The sequence below is a fragment of the Nyctibius grandis genome, chromosome 8, assembly GCF_013368605.1.
Source record: "Nyctibius grandis isolate bNycGra1 chromosome 8, bNycGra1.pri, whole genome shotgun sequence".
Classification (NCBI taxonomy): domain Eukaryota; kingdom Metazoa; phylum Chordata; class Aves; order Nyctibiiformes; family Nyctibiidae; genus Nyctibius; species Nyctibius grandis.
Window position 1 is genome coordinate 47,764,947 of NC_090665.1, and position 19,156 is coordinate 47,784,102.

Here is a 19,156-nt window from a genome sequence, read left to right on the forward strand (position 1 = left end):
GCGAAGTGGATAGAAGAATAATTGAGCACTTCTGTTTCATTAATAACCAGGTCTTTTAGCCCTAATGAAGCACAAGCAATATAACCAGAGTTTTATGAGTAAGAGTAGTACATCGAACGGGATCGTCCTGAGCAAATGCAAACAAACGTAAGCAAATTAAATCCCCTGTCGCTCATTCCTGGTTTTGTCATTCATTAACATTTTCTTAGCAACTGATACCCGAAGGCAATTAATTACGGTTTTATGTCAGCTGGGATTTTTTTCTGGCAGACCACTGAGTTGTTTTTTATACCAAACTGTGTAAATAATGACTTTCAGTTTGTTGAGAGAGTGAAAAACTACAGCTGTTGGCCTTCGGGCCTAACTAACGCGCTTGGCCTGCTTCATGCCACACAAGGAGTGGTTTACCTTTTGCCGTTGAACTGCTGACACTTTTAAAGTCTACAGTTATAGAATTGCTATTGTACGTAACAGATAAAACCTTTTTTGCTTTGAATAAGTTATTAAAAATCAGATGGCAATTGCCCAAAATAACTTGGATTCCTTTCCTCTAAGTTATTTCTGCATCAGAGAACTCGCGTGCAATATGAAACTGTAGCGGTGTGAACTAGTGGTATAAATAAAGTGGAAAATGGTTAGTTTTATTAGGGGGAAAAATCTAGATTAGCCGTTTTCAAGGAAGTCAGCATGTGTTCAGCGTCCTGCCAGACATCTGGTTTCTGTGGTACGGAGAGTATGGAAGTGGGCTCCAAGGAGGAGAGGGGACGGTGACGCAGTCTAGAGCAGCGGCGTATTTACCAGCTTCACGCCGAAAAGTCTTGATGAATTGAGCTCTGGCAGAGAAGTTGGAGCACAGCAGCAACGACATCCCTGCAGAGAGAAATTCATAATCGTGTCTTCTATTTCTGTCCATGCATCCTGGGGAAGGAAGCAGTAGCAAATAAAGTAAGTCAATTAGTTGAGATGGTCAGTTGTAAATATGTGTGTATCAGCTGAAAATCACCTGGCTGGAATATTCCGGGGAATATTCACTCCTGTTGGAAGGCTGGGAGGGACAGGGACAGAGGGAGGATTTTAATTTAGAATAAGTGAATGCACAAGCAGTGAGATATGCCTTTTGTCATTAGATATTTCCTTGCATAATATATCCTTCTCTCCATGTAACTCCTCTGTTTAGAGCTCAAAGGCTGTCATTCCTTTTCATTGTAGCACATTTGAAGCATAATTATAATCCATAAATAATAACCTAGAGAATCAGTTTTGTATAAATCTGCTAGGAGCTGCCAAGAAGTCATAGTTAGCTAGTTGGGAGGTTCAGGAACAGATTTGTGAGGCAAAACACTGTTTTTTACAGGAGTGCAATTTTATTTCTACTAGAACCAGGTTACAAAAAGTATTTTTTGGAGAAATGGTAAATTAATAAAAAAAAAAATCCCTGAAAGCTGAAATCTTTAATGATTTGGGATTGAGTAAATTGTGTCTGCCACAAAAATGTCTTTTGGAGTAATACAAAGCATTCTTCTTACAATACAATGTATTTTTAATTCAGAAATGCTTATATTTCAGAGTTACAAAAGCTAAGACTCGATAATCTTAAGGGTCTTTTCCAAGCTAAATGGTTCTATGGTTCTAAATCAAATGGTTAAAAAAAAATCAGAAATCAAATGATATATTACCTAATCTAAAGTGAAACTTCCATTTATTTCTTTTTTTTTAACTTTACCTCAAAGAACATCTAGACACATTTGTTGTCAATCTGCTAGAGAACTTTTTGTCTGAATTTGGGGATATTTTTTTTTTCATGTCTGACTATAAACTGGAAGATACTCCTGATGGACAAAAATTATTTCATACATTGATTTTCATAGAATCATAGAATCATTTTGGTTGGAAAAGACCTTTAAGATCATCAAGTCCAACTGTTAACCCAGCACTGCCAAGCCCACCACTAACCCATGTCCCTCAGCACCACATCTACATGGCTTTTAAATCCCCCTAGGGATGGTGACTCCACCACTTCCCTGGGCAGCCTGTGCCAGTGCTTGACAATCCTTGATTTTACTGTCTTGGTTTGGTTTTTGGTTTTTTTACTTCCTCTGTTACCAACTGCCAGGTGACGGGGTTACATTCAGAGCTGTAGCCATTCCTTGTTCTTCCTTATTTCTCTTTGCCAGTTGATTTGTGTTCTATTAGTTGTGGGGGTTTTAATAAGCTGTAGGACAGGACACAGCTATTTCTACCATGTTTTGTTCTCTACGGGATCATTGCTAAGGCCAGCATCACATCAGACACCAGCTACGCCCAAGATGTTCCCTGTGTCTCTATTTGTTATGAAAATAATTAATGATACGTGAGTTTAAGGAGCTCCTTTGCGTTTGTGTGAATGAAAGGACTCCTCATCCCTTGATTTCTTTTTACTTATTTTTTACCAAGATGGGATGTCTTTCTAAAATTAAGCTGTGCCTCACCCTGGAGGATAGGCTTGCTGCAGAAACGCTTGTGCTGGTGAAGGACACGGGCCATCAGAAGCTTGCCTGGCTTTACAGCACCGGTACTTGTGAGACAGATGAACATATTTGCTCTCTCTGTCAGCACACTAGAAGGCGTCTCCCCCACTGTCCTCCTCCCTGGTGGGAGGAAGGATGCTTTTGGCTGCCGTCCCACGCGTCGGCGGTCAGTGCCCATGGCTGACAGCTTTGACAGTCACACCGATCCAGCGCCAGACTCCTGCGAAAGCAGCACGGCAGCCTCAGAGGAACCAAATGTTTTGTAGGAGCAGTAAGAGAAAGCTCTGCACTTGGAATCACTCTCCTCTTGGCTGGCAAGGTGCGGTGTGGTGAGACCTCGCTGGCGTGTCGCTGTGCCGTGCTTTAGGTTAGGCTGGATCATTTGGGGGTTATTTTTTGGACTGAACTAAGAGCTTTTGAACTTTTTTTGAGAAAAGAGGGAGCAGGTTTTGTAAGCAATAATTGATGAGACTGGTTGGGGCTGCTCATATAGAACTGCTGTTCATCCCCACCAAGGTGGAGGAGATGTTGCAGTACTGCCTGGTAGTGACGCGAGTGCCGATTAAAGGACAGCCACTGCAACCCCAGACCTTTCAACTGGTGACTTGTCCCGTGTCACTCGAAGTATGGTGGCTGGGACAGGCCTGGCTCGAATTTTCAGAGGAAATATATCAGCATGCTGAAAAACCTAGATTTTGCTGTTGAGCATGACATCTCCCCGGCCACAAAAAGCGATATGCTCACACGACGTTGAATTTTATGTTGATTAATTGTGGGCCTCATGATAAAAGGCGATGTGTACTGTGTTTGACGTGTTTGCAGAATGACTTTCAGGAATTGTGCTCCTTTCTCTAATTTTTGCTGTGCACAGTGTTTGACACCTTCCTTGGAGTAAGTCTTGGGAAGCCTTGCCAAAGTTACTGGCTGGTGGAAAACCTCAAATGAGTGCTGGTCTCTTTGAAGAAATGCACATTGGAAAGTAGTTTCCTGCATCCTGATTGAATGCTCAAGAGTGTATTTTCAGTGTCATGCAGCTGATGAAGGGTCTGGAGGGTCTGACCTAGGAGGAACGGCTGAGGGAGCTGGGGTTGTTTAGTCTGGAGGAGGCTCAGAGGTGACCTTATTGCAGTCTACAACTACCTGAAGGGAGGTTGTAGTGGAGTGGGAGTCGGCCTCTTCTCCCAGGCAACTAGCGATAGGACAAGAGGACACAGCCTCAAGCTTGGCCAGGGGAGGTTCAGGTTGGACATTAGGAAGCATTTCTTCTCAGCAAGGGTCATTAGCCATTGGAAGGGGCTGCCCAGGGAGGTGGTGGAGTCACCATCTCTGGAGGGGTTTAAGAAAAGCCTGGACATGGCACTTAGTGCCATGGTCTAGTTGCCATGGTGGTGTCAGGGCAATGGTTGGACTCGATGATCCCAGAGGGCTCTTCCAACCTGATTGATTCTGGGATTCTGTGAATGGTTTGAATCTGTGAAAGCAGAGGTGTGGGAAGCAGCTGGTGGTGATTCTGTGGTCCTTTCTGGAGCCCCATCCCTACGACCTATGTGCTCCTCTGGGTTTGTACAGAAGCAGTGGTTTCTTCAAGACCAAAGCAGGTTAGGAATAAATATGTTAAAAACTTTCTAGAATAGGGATCTGTGGATGCACAGTGGTGTTGTGATACAGCGGGAGGAGGGCCTGGTGTGTGTTGGAGAGAGGTACTTCTGTTGCAGGTTCTTTTGGTTCACAGAGGAGATTTAAAAATAAAAATACTAACTAAACTCTTCAATGTGTAAGCAATACTTTTTGAGGAGCCTGGCAGTGTTAAATCCCCAGCTGTGAGTGCGTTATGGCATCCATGCGTGTTGACTTCATTGATACATATTTTATATACAGTCTTGAAAACATGAAAAATACTTTGGCTTTCAAGATACAGCCAGAAAGAAAACCTAACCTTGGAGCTCTGCTTTCCCTCGGTGCTCCCTGAAAAGGGAAGACTTCAGAGCTGGGGAGCTTGGAGGGGAACGAAGCTTTAAAAAAAAAAAACCTCGAGGGAACTATGCAAATGAGGAGAGTGTCTCTGGGAAAATTAGAGCAGCTCACTGATGTTGTGATGAAAGGTTGTCAGCGGAGATGGTGACAACTGAAGTGCAGTACCCATGGGTGCCGCGGTAATAGGAACAGGTGTTACCGTCCAACCTGTCTGCGATCTGAAATGCTTTGGCTGCATGCCAGCTGCCAAAAAAATATATATATATTAAAAAAATAGAGCTAATGGCTGCATTGTTTGGTGCGAGCACTCATTTCTTATTATTCAGTTCCTTAAAATTAAGGAGAAAATACAGAAATCTGAAAAAAAGATGAGAGGAATGCCGAGCAAGGCTTTCTCCCTTTGTTTTTAAAATGAGGTGAAGAGCACTTTGAGAATTGACCCGAGGATAATAACATTTTATGTCAATTTCAGGGTATCCAGATTTATTTTAGTCTCCATTAAAATGGGTGAATTGGAGCATTTCTGTGGGAGCAGGAGGTGTCTGTCACACTGGTACCTCCCCAAGGGTATACCCCAGCGTGGGATGGCAGCTACCTGCCCCTTTTATGTGCCTGATTCGGGACACAATTTTCCGTTTTACCTTAAAAATGTTTTAAACAATTATGGTAGGATGGTTTCGTGGTTCAGTGCTCTGTCCTTTCATTATTTGTTATCTCTTTCCTTCTGTACCTTTGAGGTTTTGTAACCAGTGTGGTGTGGGTCTTGCATCCATCAGTATGCAACGGCTATTCAGCTCTTGGTGAGTTAAAAAAGGCAGGGTATATGTTGGAAAAAAAGGGTGATATTTTGGTTAAAGACTTTATTTTTTTATTTAGAAAAATGAGAAGGTGATTTAAGCTTGCGGCTTTTATTCTGACAGGCTCTAGCAACTGAGCACATCACTTTGCAAACTGAATAATGTGTCTGAGCTAATGATGTGAGGGTGCATGCATGCATGGGCACGCAAGCAGAGATGAGGAGCTAGGAAGGGTGTATTATTTTTTTTGCTGTTGTTTTAATCACTGAGAGCTGGAATGCCTGGATTTTTTTTCTCCAGTGAAGCCCAACTATGGAAGAAAAATTAAGTTAGTTCTGTTAGGCTTCATCTGGATTATACTTCTCAATTTGATGAATTACAACCATTTGTTTCTAGTAATTTTTCAGCGGATTGGTGTGTTACCCTTAGGTTCTTAACATAGTTTATCCTTTGTAATCAATTTCCAATGGAAAATTCCTTTTGGATCATCTTGCCATTGGTGGCTTTTTTGAGTTAGCCTTTTTAAAGTGGTTGTGATTGTTGGGAGTATTCTCTTGCTATCAGAGGGCAGTATTTTTAGGGTTCTTCAGATTAGGCAAACTCAGTTCTTCCAACCGTGTTTATGTCCATGAGAGGGAATAGATGTCTGTGTAGCTCTGAGAGGCTTCAGGTCCCTTGTTGCTGACATGCACTTGACTTTCTGCCCCGACTGAAGTGTTGGATCCCATTTAGTAAAAGTAATGTAATGACTTTGAGCCGTTCAGAGGTTTTTAGATGGGAGATGCAGTTTAGGTACTAAGCATTTGTGTTTTATCAGCTTCTGAGGTAAGGGCTCTTCTGAAAAACAGATTAGTCAGATCTTCAGACTCCGCACAGCAGGGTGAAATTCAAAAGCTGTGGGGTGCTTTTGTTGTTCAACCTGGAAGGTGAAAACTCATCAATGCCGAAACCTCATCTTGTACAGCATTCATTTGTCAGAGAAAAACAGTGATTCCAAACGAGAGTCCTTTTGCTCTGATGCTCCCTGTTGGTTTTGTTACTGCTGATGATGGTCGAACTTAAGCTCTCTCCCCTTTTTGTGATTTCAGGTAGGGAAACCAAGAAACAAGGGTATAGATTCAAGTATTTGGTTTACTTAATGCTTAAGCACAGGTATTTCATTTGCCAAACTGAGAGAGGAACTTTGTAACCATGAAACTTAAATGCTTCGATTTAGGAAATTTGGCTTGTGTATGTTTGAGACTCTCCAGAAGAATACATTTCTTAGGGACACGTTTGAGGAGTACAGTTGGACGACAAGAAAGTTTACTGGAAAATAGAAAAGGAACTACCCAGCAGCTTATTATCTAACAACTGGGAGCAATTTAATGGTGTTGGTTGCCTAACATGGAGGAGACCGTTAGTAGTCCTCTGGTGCCTTGGCAATAAATCATTCTACAAAACTAATTAGGTATAATTCTACAAGTCACTTGAGCAAGGTCCTATTAAAACCTGTGCTCCTAGGAGACCTGTCGTTGAGCTGCAGCATTTGCTGGGGACAATGGAGGCAGAAGCATTGCTGTTACCAGCGTGGGCCTCGTTATTCACATAATGAAGTAAATCATGATGAAATGTCCTGTTAATAATAGTTAGGAAAGACGTTTGTCAGTCCAGGGGATCTGGAACAACCGACTGCGTTTCTCAGCACACAAATATAGCGGCGCTGTTAAGTCATCCCTGTAGAGTTTGGAGCGTACAGGGAGCAGGAGGGATGAGTGTTATGACTTCAGCTCTGAAAAAAGTTTGCAGAAATGCAAAATGCAGGATTTCTGAGAACGCAGCACTGCAGTGTATTGCTTAGGGATGATTCTTTTTCATTTAGGATGCATCTGGCGGATGGTTAAGTGTAATAGATACGTTGGTGTGAGAAGGACACCGAATGTGCCAGAGCAAATCTTGTACGTGCCTGATCCATTGCATTATTAATTTCTCACTTTGAATGAAAGAACAGAAGCAAAAATCTCAGTAAATGTTTCTTGTAAAACCTGATGCTTCCTGGTAACTACGCTTACAGTCACGTTCACTCAAATAACAGCCACAGATTTTCCTTTCCAATTTTCCCCTGCAAAGTCATTAGTCAGGCTCATTGTGAAGTGCCTAATGAACTAGCCACAAGCGAGCTCTTATCCGCCAGCACAGGCGCTTCAGTAGGTCTGGGATGTGTCCCACCAGGCTCTGCCCTTGTTAACACCGTGCACCTTCGGTCTGCTTGAGTCTGCCTGGCACGGAGAGAGCACGGGGCTCTGCCTGCAAAACGCACAGGCACAACCCTGCCTCCGAATCACACCCCAGCCAGCCCTGATGCAGAGCTCAGAAGTATTTGTTTGCAAAAATTTGTTGACTTGATTTATTTTATGTTATTTTATTTTTATTTTATTTTATTATTTTTATTTTATTTTATGAAACATTTAAAGTGAAGGGTTAAAGTACCCAGTTTCTAACGTTAGGCACTCTTAATTTTTTAAAGGCCTGAGAATTGCTGGGGAGGGATGACAGTCTGTTTGTTTTTACTTTCTGAAAGGAGAGAAGTGGGATCATCTGCTTTTACAAGTAATAGGGTAACCTCTAAACCTTGTCCTGATTTATAAGTGGCTGCATTCATCAGAGGGACCTCTGACAACAAAAGGCTTGTGGAAGAATTTCACCTGTGTGAGACGGCTGTCATTATTTTTCGTTCTGTTATAATGTAGTGTCAATTACAGATTTTTAATTTTGTTGTTATTTAAAGTCTGTAGTTAAGCTGTTGTTATGACTAGCCATAGTGAACTGCTAGATGATGAAGAAAATCCCTTGCAAGATGCTCAGCTAAGAGCCCACGGTGTTCCCCAGAGATGGTGACTCCACCACCCACTTTGAGGTGATGGAGTCACCATCTCTGGAGGTGTTTAAGAAAAGACTGGACATGGCACTTAGTGCCATGGTCTAGTTGCCATGGTGGTGTCAGGGCAATGGTTGGACTCGATGAGCCCTGAGGGCTCTTCCAACCTGATTGATTCTGTGATTCTGTGAAAGCAGCAGGAGATACAAAGCAAAAAGCAAGAACTAGAATGACTTATTTTGCCCAAACTGCAATGAGGAGAACTACGTGAAAGGAGTTGTAAAGTACTTGTGCGCAGATCCACCCGGCTGAGGAAGCTGCTGATGAACAGAGAAATATGCGTGGCAGTATTTGGGGTTGCCTGGATCCTGGGCTTCTTCCCTTAAATAGATTTGGTGGCAGATGTACTGCTGTCTCTGCTCCTGAAGCAGCAAGAGATTGCTCTGTAGATGAGGTCTTCTGTAATACTGTTGTTTGGGCTTTCCTTAAGTGTCCATTTATAGAGCTTCTTTAAATTCACTTGTGGCCTGTTTGTTTTAGTCTCCATCATATCCTTGTCAGGCCTTGCGAGAGCATCATATTGGTGAGCTTCAGTGGTACTCCAGTAGCATAGGTAGAGTCACGTCCAGGTGTCAGGTCTTAAAGAAAAGGGAAATTCAATATAATGGAAATTTCACTTTCCATTCATGCAAAACTTGATGTTCAACTACCCATTGCTAGATGGTCAATGTATTTTTTCGTTTTGTATAGACTTTCTGTGGTCAATATTATTAATTACTTGACTTCACAATGCTTAAGCCACCAAAATAGAAGTATGGTGAGCAAAGCAGACAACTATTACCTTTAACATATGCAGTTTTTACTTTCCATTTAAGTTGGTTAATACAGAACAGGGAAATACAGAGAAACTGGCTCAATTTTAATTTTTCTTACTTTTTTTTCAGTTGGCAAAAAAAATCCGTGAGAAATTTAACCGTTACTTGGATGTTGTGAATCGTAACAAGCAAGTAGTGGAAGCATCATACACTGCTCATCTCACGTCACCCTTGACTGCGATCCAAGACTGCTGTACTATTCCACCATCTATGATGGAGTAAGTATTAAATTCTGAAATTACTTATGCTGTCATTTAATATGTGAATAAAAAAGATTATTTCTTTGCGAAATAGCCTGTATTTTCTGCCACTCTTGATAACTGAAAAAGGGGGAAGGCAGTACTCCGAAGGTGCTCCTTATCTTGTCCTCGTATTCTTTTACATTTCTACTACACACATGTTTAACGAGGAGCTCTAAACAAGAACTGGGACTCAGCTCTGATGGGTTGTAAAATGAAACAAAAAGGAAAAAAGTTTGTTCAACCTTTAATTGCATGGAACAGTCTTCTATACAAAATCTGTCTATATCTAAGATACCGTTTTTGCATTGAGACACTGCTTACCCTGAATGACTCTTCTGAAGCCGGTCATAGGACTTTTTTTTCTCCTTTGAAGTGCAGTAACCAAAATCACGAGTTGGTCAGTACATCACATGCTAAAAATATTGTGCTACAGTTTAATCAAGTTGACATGCTGCTGTTTGATACACAGAGGTTTACCAAAATTGAGTACATTGCTTGGAAACGGAATTTGTTCATTTTCAATTTGTTTTGTTTTTAAAGACAGGAGTTTTGAGTAGTCTAAATCCGGGCAGTTGGTTGTCTTTAATGATATTTTATTGTCCTGCGTATTTGCAGAAACTTCTTTGGGTTTCCTAATTATAGGAAGGTGTGATAGGAGGTCTGATTTTTCCAGTGAGTGTAATAATTTCTTTTAAATGCTCAACGTTTTAAACATTTACTTCCTTATGCGCTAGAAAAGAGCAAGAGTAACTTTCAGTTTACGCAAACCTTGATTACAGAGTATATTTTCATTGTTTATATCTCATTCTGATTTAAAAACATTTTAAGGAGAGGAAGGTAATTTGGGTAATAAATATTAGAAGCACTTTCTGCAGTCTAACTGTATGAGACAGCTCCTTCATCACATGTCAGTGATGTCAACACATGACAGTGTTCCTTCATCTTTTCTGAAGTATGACATTAGCCTTTGTTTATGTAAGGAATTTAAATATTCACCGCATTCAAATATGCGGTATGGATCCGTGTCTGGAGAGAAAGGCTACTTGCTTGTTTTGTGTTTGCTTTGATTGGCGTGGAAGTAAGAAATCTCCATAGGGTTAAACCTCAGGTGGCTCCAAAGGACGGGGTACCTTGCTGTTGGGTTGTGCGAGGATTTAGTGGTCTCAGTGCAGTTCCTCCTGGGCAAGGTGTGTACATAAAACGCTGGCATGCCTGGTGCTCAGTGGCCAGACTGTTGGCAGTGTTACTAGAAAGGTCAGGACTTAGTTGAGGATGAAAACCTTTCTGCCCCCTGATCTCTCTGGGCAGGAGCCGCCTGCCAGCAGTAACACCTTCCAAGCAAAGGGTGAAGAGAAGGAAGAATGAGGAGATTTATAACCCTCTTGTCAGTATTGCATAATTTTTCATTTAAAAACAGAAAAAAAAGGAGGTCTGCTTTTAGTCTGGAAACTCTCATTAGTTTCTTTTGACTTTGTCCTCCAAAATTACTTGGCTTGGAAGTCCCTTAGAAATTTCTTTACCCGTGGTGAACTTGCGTAAGGATCCTTCGCAGTAAGTGGTTTAAAAAAGGAACTGGAGGTCACAGCTGGCAAAGCAGAGAGCTGAGTTTCTATTTGCAGAGCTCCTCAGGCGGGCTCTACAATATGATTCTCATTATTTAGTTACTTGGCTTGGTAATATTACATCTGCTGAAGTGGTTAGCAGACCCCTCTATCAGTCTGCAGGATCTTCCAGACAGCGCTTCGGCAAGACCCAGTCGAGCACATGTGGTTGAGGAATGGTGGCTTATCAGACCGTTGGGAATATACCCACTGCCATAGTCAGGAAATTGTCTGCAAGTCATACAAAGAAAGAGTGTAAAAACATGTTTTTCATATGAAACTTAACTTCAAAGTTGTTATTGGTGCTGTGTTAATTGCCCAATTGGCTGAATGCTTCTGCTGTCATTTCAGTTGTCGTTTCTCCCCCTTCTGCCTCTCCTGCCTGCTGCTCTTCCTTTCATTTTCCTTCTCTGTGGCATCTCCCTTCTGGGAGATTCCCCATTTTGGTTAAAAATGTCAGGGGAAAAAAGCTAATGTTGGTATCCAAGGTGACATTATTAGGTCTTATGTTTGACACAAGCCTGCTAAAGCCTTACTAAAATCACCAATGGCTTTTTTTTGTTGTCCAGAGAGATAAGTAGACTGAGATTTTTTGACAGAAAATACTAAAAGTTAAGATACTTACCATAATGGTCAGATTTTGGGGAACTAGAACACGTGTATGAGTGTTTGAACGTGGATTTAGGGATTATTTTTAAAACACAAATATCTGCCACCTGGATATTGTGATTGTATTTTGAAGGCTACCGATATACTTGAACTCTTCCACCTTTACTTTTTGGACTAACTTGATCCAGCTACGGGGAGGCCTGCACTTGTGAGAAGTTAAGTTAGGTGTGCTTTTGCTGGTGACAGCTTATCCGTGACGTCTAAAGGGTGTGTGTTAGTGCTGGGTGGAAGAGTGCTGGAGTTAGAGCAACAATAATTATAATGGTTTGGTTTAGAGCATTTATTATCTCACAGAATCACAGAATCAACCAGGTTGGAAGAGCCCTCTGGGATCATCGAGTCCAACCATTGCCCTGACACCACCCTGTCAACTAGACCGTGGCACTAAGTGCCATGTCCAGTCTTTTCTTAAACCCCTCCAGAGATGGTGACTCCACCACCTCCCTGGGCAGCCCCTTCCAATGGCTAATGACCCTTGCTGAGAAGAAATGCTTCCTAATGTCCAACCCGAACCTCCCCTGGCCAAGCTTGAGGCTGTGTCCTCTTGTCCTATCGCTAGTTGCCTGGGAGAAGAGGCCGACTCCCACTCTGCTACAACCTCCCTTCAGGTAGTTGTAGACAGCTGCTGCTATAGAAGAGGTCACATTGGCAAAGACACAGATTTGTCTGTGCTATTTGCTGTTCTCAGGAGGTACTTTGCTTTCGATTGTGACTTGAAAATGCGTGTGTCCTTAGGGCTGTGGTTTTTCCTTCAGGAGGGTTGTGAAATATTTGTGTTACAACTGCTTAACTCTGCATTCTTTTTCTTGATGTAGGGAGGTGTTTCGTCATGTGGCCTTTTTACTTGGGTAAACATTTGGTGCAAGAATAGTGTCAGAAGCGCGTTATCTTCAGGGTGTATTTTTTAAGGTAGATTCGAAGGCTTGTCCCACAATATTTAAGGTTGTTTATCACACGATGTTCAGCCTCAAAACGCACGATGACATTTGTAAATCTGAGGACGCTTCATGTTGTCAGGTGATTCCTCCATCAGCCTCTTACACCGCTGTGTAGCTTAGTGCCACTGCTTTAGGAATGCAGCAAGTTTGGGTTGGTTTTGGAAGAAAATATGTGGGAAGGTATTTACAGTATCTGTGTAAAGTGGAGCTGATGGACTATTGGGTAGAGAGAGGATTTATTCTGAGGGATTTTTAATGGCTTGGTATCTTTATTTAGTCTATATTTGTTGTTAGCAGTAACAAAATTATCCATGTGTGGCCTTGTATTTATCTTGAAAATCTGAGCATTGGCTTAGGAGGCTGTTTGCCGTGTTGCTCGAGATAAACTCTGAGAATGCCACATCTGGTGGCTATAAATAAATGACATGCAATAGGACTAACAAAGCATGAAGTGGGATGTAAAATGAACCTGGCATTTAAATTGCTCGTTTAGTTGAGTAATAAGATACGACAAGGAAAACAATATTTATTTTATTGCCGTTATGTGGTGGTGGCTTTTCCAGGGACGAGCCCAAATGAGTAAGTTTCCATGTGGCTGTGATTCCAGTCCAGGGTGACTAGTTCTGAATTAAAATGAACAGCCTGACTGTGCTTTCAGTTGCTGTATTGTACCCAACATATACCGGCCTAACTAGGGTGAGTACTAGCAAGCATGTATTTGTTCTCTGCACCAAGGTAGGTTTGTGCAATGGAACTACCTTGTTTTGGAAAGCAGTAAAAATAAATAAATTAGAATATGCAAAATCAACTTGATAAGGCAGTGCAGTTGGTGGTTATTGAGCAGTTTTGTCAAGGGATTTTTCCATAGGCCTTAATTCAACAAACATTTAATCATACACTTATGCTCACCTAGTTTACACAGCATTTAAACATGTGCTTGTGTCAATGGAAGTTAATCATACACTTAAATATACATGGAAGTACGGCTGAGTAGAGGTGGACTGCTAAATTGGAGCAACAGAGCAGGGCCTATCTGTTTTTCTTTAGTTTTTGCTGTTCCTTGCTTCAGATACAGCTGTTTGCATTTTCAGTTCTCCTTAATCAAGGTTTGGGGATGCAAAAAACCATGATGGCAGTGGAGGGAGAGACAACAGTTGAGAAGAGCCACCAGAGAGCATAGCTTTCAGACAAGCTCAGAAGTGGATGGTACGAAGATACAGTATCTGCCCCACCATCGGGGTTGTATTTGTGTCCGTGGGGACAGAGCCTGGAGACTTGCTCTTTTTCCCAGGGCTGTGTGTCGCATCGAGGAAGCACCCATAGCAGTTGAGAACCAACCAGACAGAGTTAATACGGATAAAGTGCTCCGGGCTCTTAGCAGAACAGATGGGTAAACTGATGGGAGATAAGGAAGATGGATGTCAAGTGACATGCATCTTCTAATCCTTGAAGAAATCCCTTCTGGAAAAATAAGGCTTTGTGTTTCCTCACTAATAAAGGCTGCTGAAGAAGCCATGAGAAAGAGATTTCGTGCTGTCTCCAGACATTCTCTGTCATGATTGAATTCGGTGATTATTTACAAGACAATGTTTTAATTAAAGTATCGTCCTTCTTAAGAGGAGAAATACCTTTGTGTACAAGACGTCTCCTGTTTGTCATGCCTGAGATGCTTCGTTCCTGAGAAAACCCTTGGTAGGTCGTTAGGAAGTCTTGGAACTGAGATGGCCCGATGTGCGTGGGGTGCAGATGGGGCTATAGCGGAGTGTCAGCAAGAGGGCAGAGGAAAGAATAGTGTTTATTTATCAGAAGTACTGAGCACCTGCAGCTTCCCTGCACCTTTAGTGGGAACTTATGGGGTATGTGCCAGTTGTGGAAAGTGTCTAAATAGGGACTTAAGAAATGAGCTTTGGGAAACAGCTTTGGAAGCATTAGTTTTGCGTGGGGTTATAACTTTGCAGGTCTGTGTGGTCTGCCTTGTGAATGACGACTGAAATAGCTTTCTTCATAAAGATGGTGGTGGACTGGATGGCAACATGTAGATCAAATAGGTGTTTTATATTGAATAGTTGCAGATTAAAGAAAATCAAACTCTTTCCGCACAAAAAGAAAGAGTAAGTCTGATAATGTGTGGAATTCATTGATGCTCTTGCTTCTGCTGCTAACATGGATGTTTCAAGGCGACTGGAAATCTATTTTTGTTCTTTATTTAACTATGCTGATAAGAGCTTAGGGAATATATTTATCTAAATTTGTGAAAGGAGATGGAATGGAGAAATATTTGTTGGTAAAACATACTACTTGGCAGTGTTGCCTTACAAACATTAATAGAGCTGTTTGAATAAGTGAGTTTACAAACCTATTTTTGAAAATCATTTACTCCCTGTCTGTGATACCGCCTTCAGAAGTGGTCTGTTTTTTTCTTTTTTAAACAGATGGTTAAATATTTGCTAATGCAGTTCAATTTTATCGCAGCTCTTTCTGTGTTTATCTTTCCTCTCCGGAGCAGTTAAGTGGAAGATAACGGGAATCCTATTCAGTTCCTTCAGTTGCTGCAATATCTGAAGAGCTGCACTTCCAAAGGAGAAGCGGGTGGGCCACGCTAAATGAAATTTAAGGTGTATTTGCTGTTCTTGCAGAGTATCAGACTACAGTAATGAACATGGGTTTCTAGAAAATGTAGGGAGCGTGCATAGTGCTAGTCTTGGCATGGCCTTGTTTTGTCCGTAAACTGTAGCAGGTATTTAGGAAATTGCTCTCTTGGACTGTTTTACTCAGTAAATGTGGCCAAGTTTCTCATGAAAAAGTGGGTTTTGGAATAGTTTGTGTTGCTGGGTTGTGGTCCTCCTTCCAATAATACACTTTCTTTACATCTGAGAGCAAGTATACTTTGACTTTTGCAAGCGGTAGTTGAAATAATTGGAACAACTGCATGCCCTGCCAGAAGAAACTGGTTAACTGAATCAGCAGTAGCTTTTTTTTTTTTGAATTTATTCATAAAAACATTGTTTTCTGGGACTCTGTTTAGATGCAGTGGGAACTATTATTTAAGTATGTAAAGTATGAGTGAAAATCTTGCCTTACAATTGAGAAAACACGCCATTTCAAAGGAAACGCTGCATTTTCAATGAGCTTATGTAACTTCATTTGCATACTAAAATCGGCTTTAAATTTGTATGACCAGAAAGGGAGGGAAAGAAATGAGTCTTAAAACAATGAGAACCCCTCAGTAGCTGCTCAAGGGTCATTTTTATACGCAGCTCCCTCATTTTTCCCTAAACTGAAACTGTACAAAAGAGGTTGATTTACGCTAAATTCAGGCCGAACAAAATCCAATTGGAGCTCACTTGAGCACTGTTTTGATGTAAGATTCAAAGCTGCTGCAAATTTATTTTATCTTCTACACTTGCTGATCTCCTGCTTGTAAATCCTGTTGAAGGAGAATAAAAATGAGTGCGGCCTGATGGGAATTTAATGTCTGAAGTTCAAAGCAGTTTGCACATCAGAGCGAACGTCAATCAAACGAACATCTTGCAAGCTAGGCAGGGAGCGCGTTTCTCCGTGGGGAGGAGATCAAAGTGGGAGTCGCGGGTCTGTTTGCTCCCTCGGGATGCAGTTTCGATCGGTCGTTCATTAAAGTGAATCCAGAAGGAAGGGCTTCTTGGAGAGAGGCAGGGGAAGGGGGATGGGGTGAGCAGGCCGGTCTTGAAACGGAAATTCAGCCAATGTCTCTTGCTCTCGTTTAAGTAAGTACAAAAACTAATTACATCTACATACAGGTTTTGCTGTGTTCTTCATAGGATCACAGACTGGTTTGGGTTGGCAGGGACCTTAAAGATCATCTCGTTCCAACCCCCCTGCCATGGGCAGGGACACCTTCCACCAGACCAGGTTGCTCCAAGCCCCATCCAGCCTGGCCTTGAACACTGCCAGGGAGGGGGCAGCCACAGCTTCTCCGGGCAACCTGTTCCAGTGTCTCACCACCCTCACAGGAAAGACTTTCTTCCTGATATCTAACCTAAATCTCCCCTCTATCAGTTTAAAACCATTCCCCTTGTCCTGTCACTCCACGCCCTTGTAAAAAGTCCCTCTCCCACTTTCCTGTAGCCCCTTCAGGTACTGGAAGGTGCTAGAAGGTCTCCCCGGAGCCTTCCCTTCTCCAGGCTGAACGGCCCCTGCTTTCTCAGCCTGTCTCCAGAGCAGAGGGGCTCCAGCCCTCGGATCATCTTCGTGGCCTCCTCTGGACTCGCTCCAACAGCTCCGTGTCCTTCTGATGTTGGGGGCCCCAGAGCTGGACGCAGCACTGCAGGGCGGGTCTCCCGAGAGCGGAGCAGAGGGGCAGAATCCCCTCCCTCGCCCTGCTGGCCACGCTGCTGGGGATGCAGCCCAGGACACGGGTGGCTTTCTGGGCTGCAAGCGCACGTTGCCGGCTCATGGTGAGCTTCTCGTCACCCATCGCCCCCAAGTCCTTCTCCTCAGGGCTGCTCTCAATCCATTCTCCACCCAGCCTGGATTTGTGCTTGGGATTGCCCCGACCCACGTGCAGGACCTTGCACTTGGCCTTGTTGAACTTCATGCGGTTTGCACAGGCCCAGCTCTCCAGCCTGTCACGGTCCCTCTGGATGGCATCCCTCCCTTCCAGCATGGCGACCACACCACATAGCTCGGTGTCGTTGGCAAACTTGCTGAGGGCGCACTCAATCCCACTGTCCGTGTTGCCGTCATTTTCTGGTAAGGACTTTGGAGGACTTCCTAAGTGTTAGCTGTGGTGTTACCAGCTAGAACATTTTGGGTCAAATCTCAGAGGAAACCTCAGTGAGACATCGCTGTTGTCATCCACGTTGCAGTCTTGCTGCTGGCAAAAGTAGGAGACACTGGTAAAACGTCAGTCTCTTTTGTGCAGAGAAGGGGTGGTGATCAATGCTTCTCTGCAAATCTTAAAATACAAAATTTTGGGGTTTTTAACTTCTTCCAAAGCAAGTAATGGGAAGATTTGTACAGTTTGAAACTGCCTTTGCGCAGTTTCTGGTCTTGGTTTCCTGAGGACCTACATTTGTGATGGGAGCTGGTCTCTCCTCAGGGTCCTTGCATCATGGAACTAGCCATGCTCTAAAAATGCGCTCCATTGCAAGGTGCAGAAGGTGAGTTTTAAGACAAACTGGACCTGAGAAGAGATTTGAGGTCGATATCCCACATAGCTCAGTCTGGAGCAGCCCTTGCTCTAGGATGACCGGTCTGCATGAGGGCTGGTCTTTAATTTATGGGGTTTAAACCAATTATTCTTCTGCATATTTTATTTATATCATTTTCCCATTGACTATACTCTCTTTTTGCTACTTGTGTGCTGTAGCAAGAGAAAGGGAGGGGTGGCATGAGCTGCAGTAATTTTTTGCTTTGCTTTTCCAGCTCTGCTGCAGATTATTTAGGTGTCTATGCCTTCATTTTCCTGACGGATAACATAAGACTTGCTTACTGAGAAAAGCTGAGGGACCTTGTTGATGTTTGCATCGAAGTGCTTCGACATGCTCCAATAAAAAGTGCAATGTAAATACAATTTTTAAATACAATGTAAATACAAGTGTTTATAGCTGAAAGACTGATCCCCTTGGCCTGTGGTGATCGGTTTGGGGCTGCAGGAACACCCGTGGCGGGGCAGTTGAGGGTGATAACTTTATTTTTGCCTTCCTAGAAGGCACGTCAGAATTGGACCTGGTGTTCATCTGCTTGAAACCCCATGTTAATATCTATCATAACTGAGAGACATGAAATTCATTACTGCCAGGTAATTTAAAGCGGGTAGTTTGGGTAGTGTGAGAACTGTATGTCAGGATGCACGTGTCACTTTGAGTGAGTGAGAGTGGTGGCTTTTGGCACAAAATAAAATCTAGAGGAAGATTCCAGATGATTCTGAATTAAATCCCAGCATTTACTGCCCGTGTTCTGAGACATGAATAATGTTAGTTGCTAACAAGGTATCCTGTTGCCATCACTAATAGATTTTGATGGGAGCACTGGGACAATTAGCTAACATCCTGAAAAGTCATTATCTTTCCCTAAGAGTTTGTTCTTTAGTATTCCTCGGAAATATTTCTTTCGCATGGAGATGTTTAATTTGCAGTCTCTAGCTCTTCTCCACCTGGTTTTGCCCAAAGATAAACATGCATTTTGTGAAACCCATCCTTTATCAATCAATCTTAGTCTTGAGATTCTTTAGCCAACAAAAAATCAACAATATTTTTGCTTGCTTGGTAGGAGATGGAAATTTTTGAAGGGGTTACATTTTGATGGGGATAGGAAAAGCCACAGCCTTGATCAGAGAACTACGTTCCTGTGAAATGTCAAGTCTTTTCCTCAGTGGGGAGTTTGCAGAGAGCAAGTTGCCAATAATTTCAACAAGCAGCTCCCAGCAGAAGGGATGAGGCCATGCAGAGCTCCATGCCGTCACGGTTTGGCTGCTTTTGGTGTCTGACATACCATCCGTTTTTGATCGTACAGCCTGATGATGGTGGGGTCTGATCAAGAGGACAGGAGGCCTTTCTGTCTGTCTGTCCATCCGCTTCTCTCTCTCTTCCTTGCCATGAAGAGCGAGGGTAATGCAGAAGATCATCAAAAGCTCTTTGCCCTTATCCGAGTCTTGAATCAGAACACCAGCGCTGACGGAGTGTTGTTGATTATGCTGTTTTGGATAAAATACTAAAA

General features: G+C 42.6%; 1 protein-coding gene across 1 annotated transcript in view; it reads left to right on the top strand.

Moving 5' to 3' along the window:
• The window catches only part of CACHD1 (cache domain containing 1), a 114,039-nt gene that overhangs the window by 39,893 nt on the left and 54,990 nt on the right, over positions 1 to 19,156 (top strand). The window contains exon 3 of the mRNA XM_068406188.1: positions 9,080 to 9,228. Coding sequence (XP_068262289.1) covers positions 9,080 to 9,228 — 149 coding nt within the window. The remainder of the gene's footprint in view (positions 1 to 9,079; positions 9,229 to 19,156) is intronic.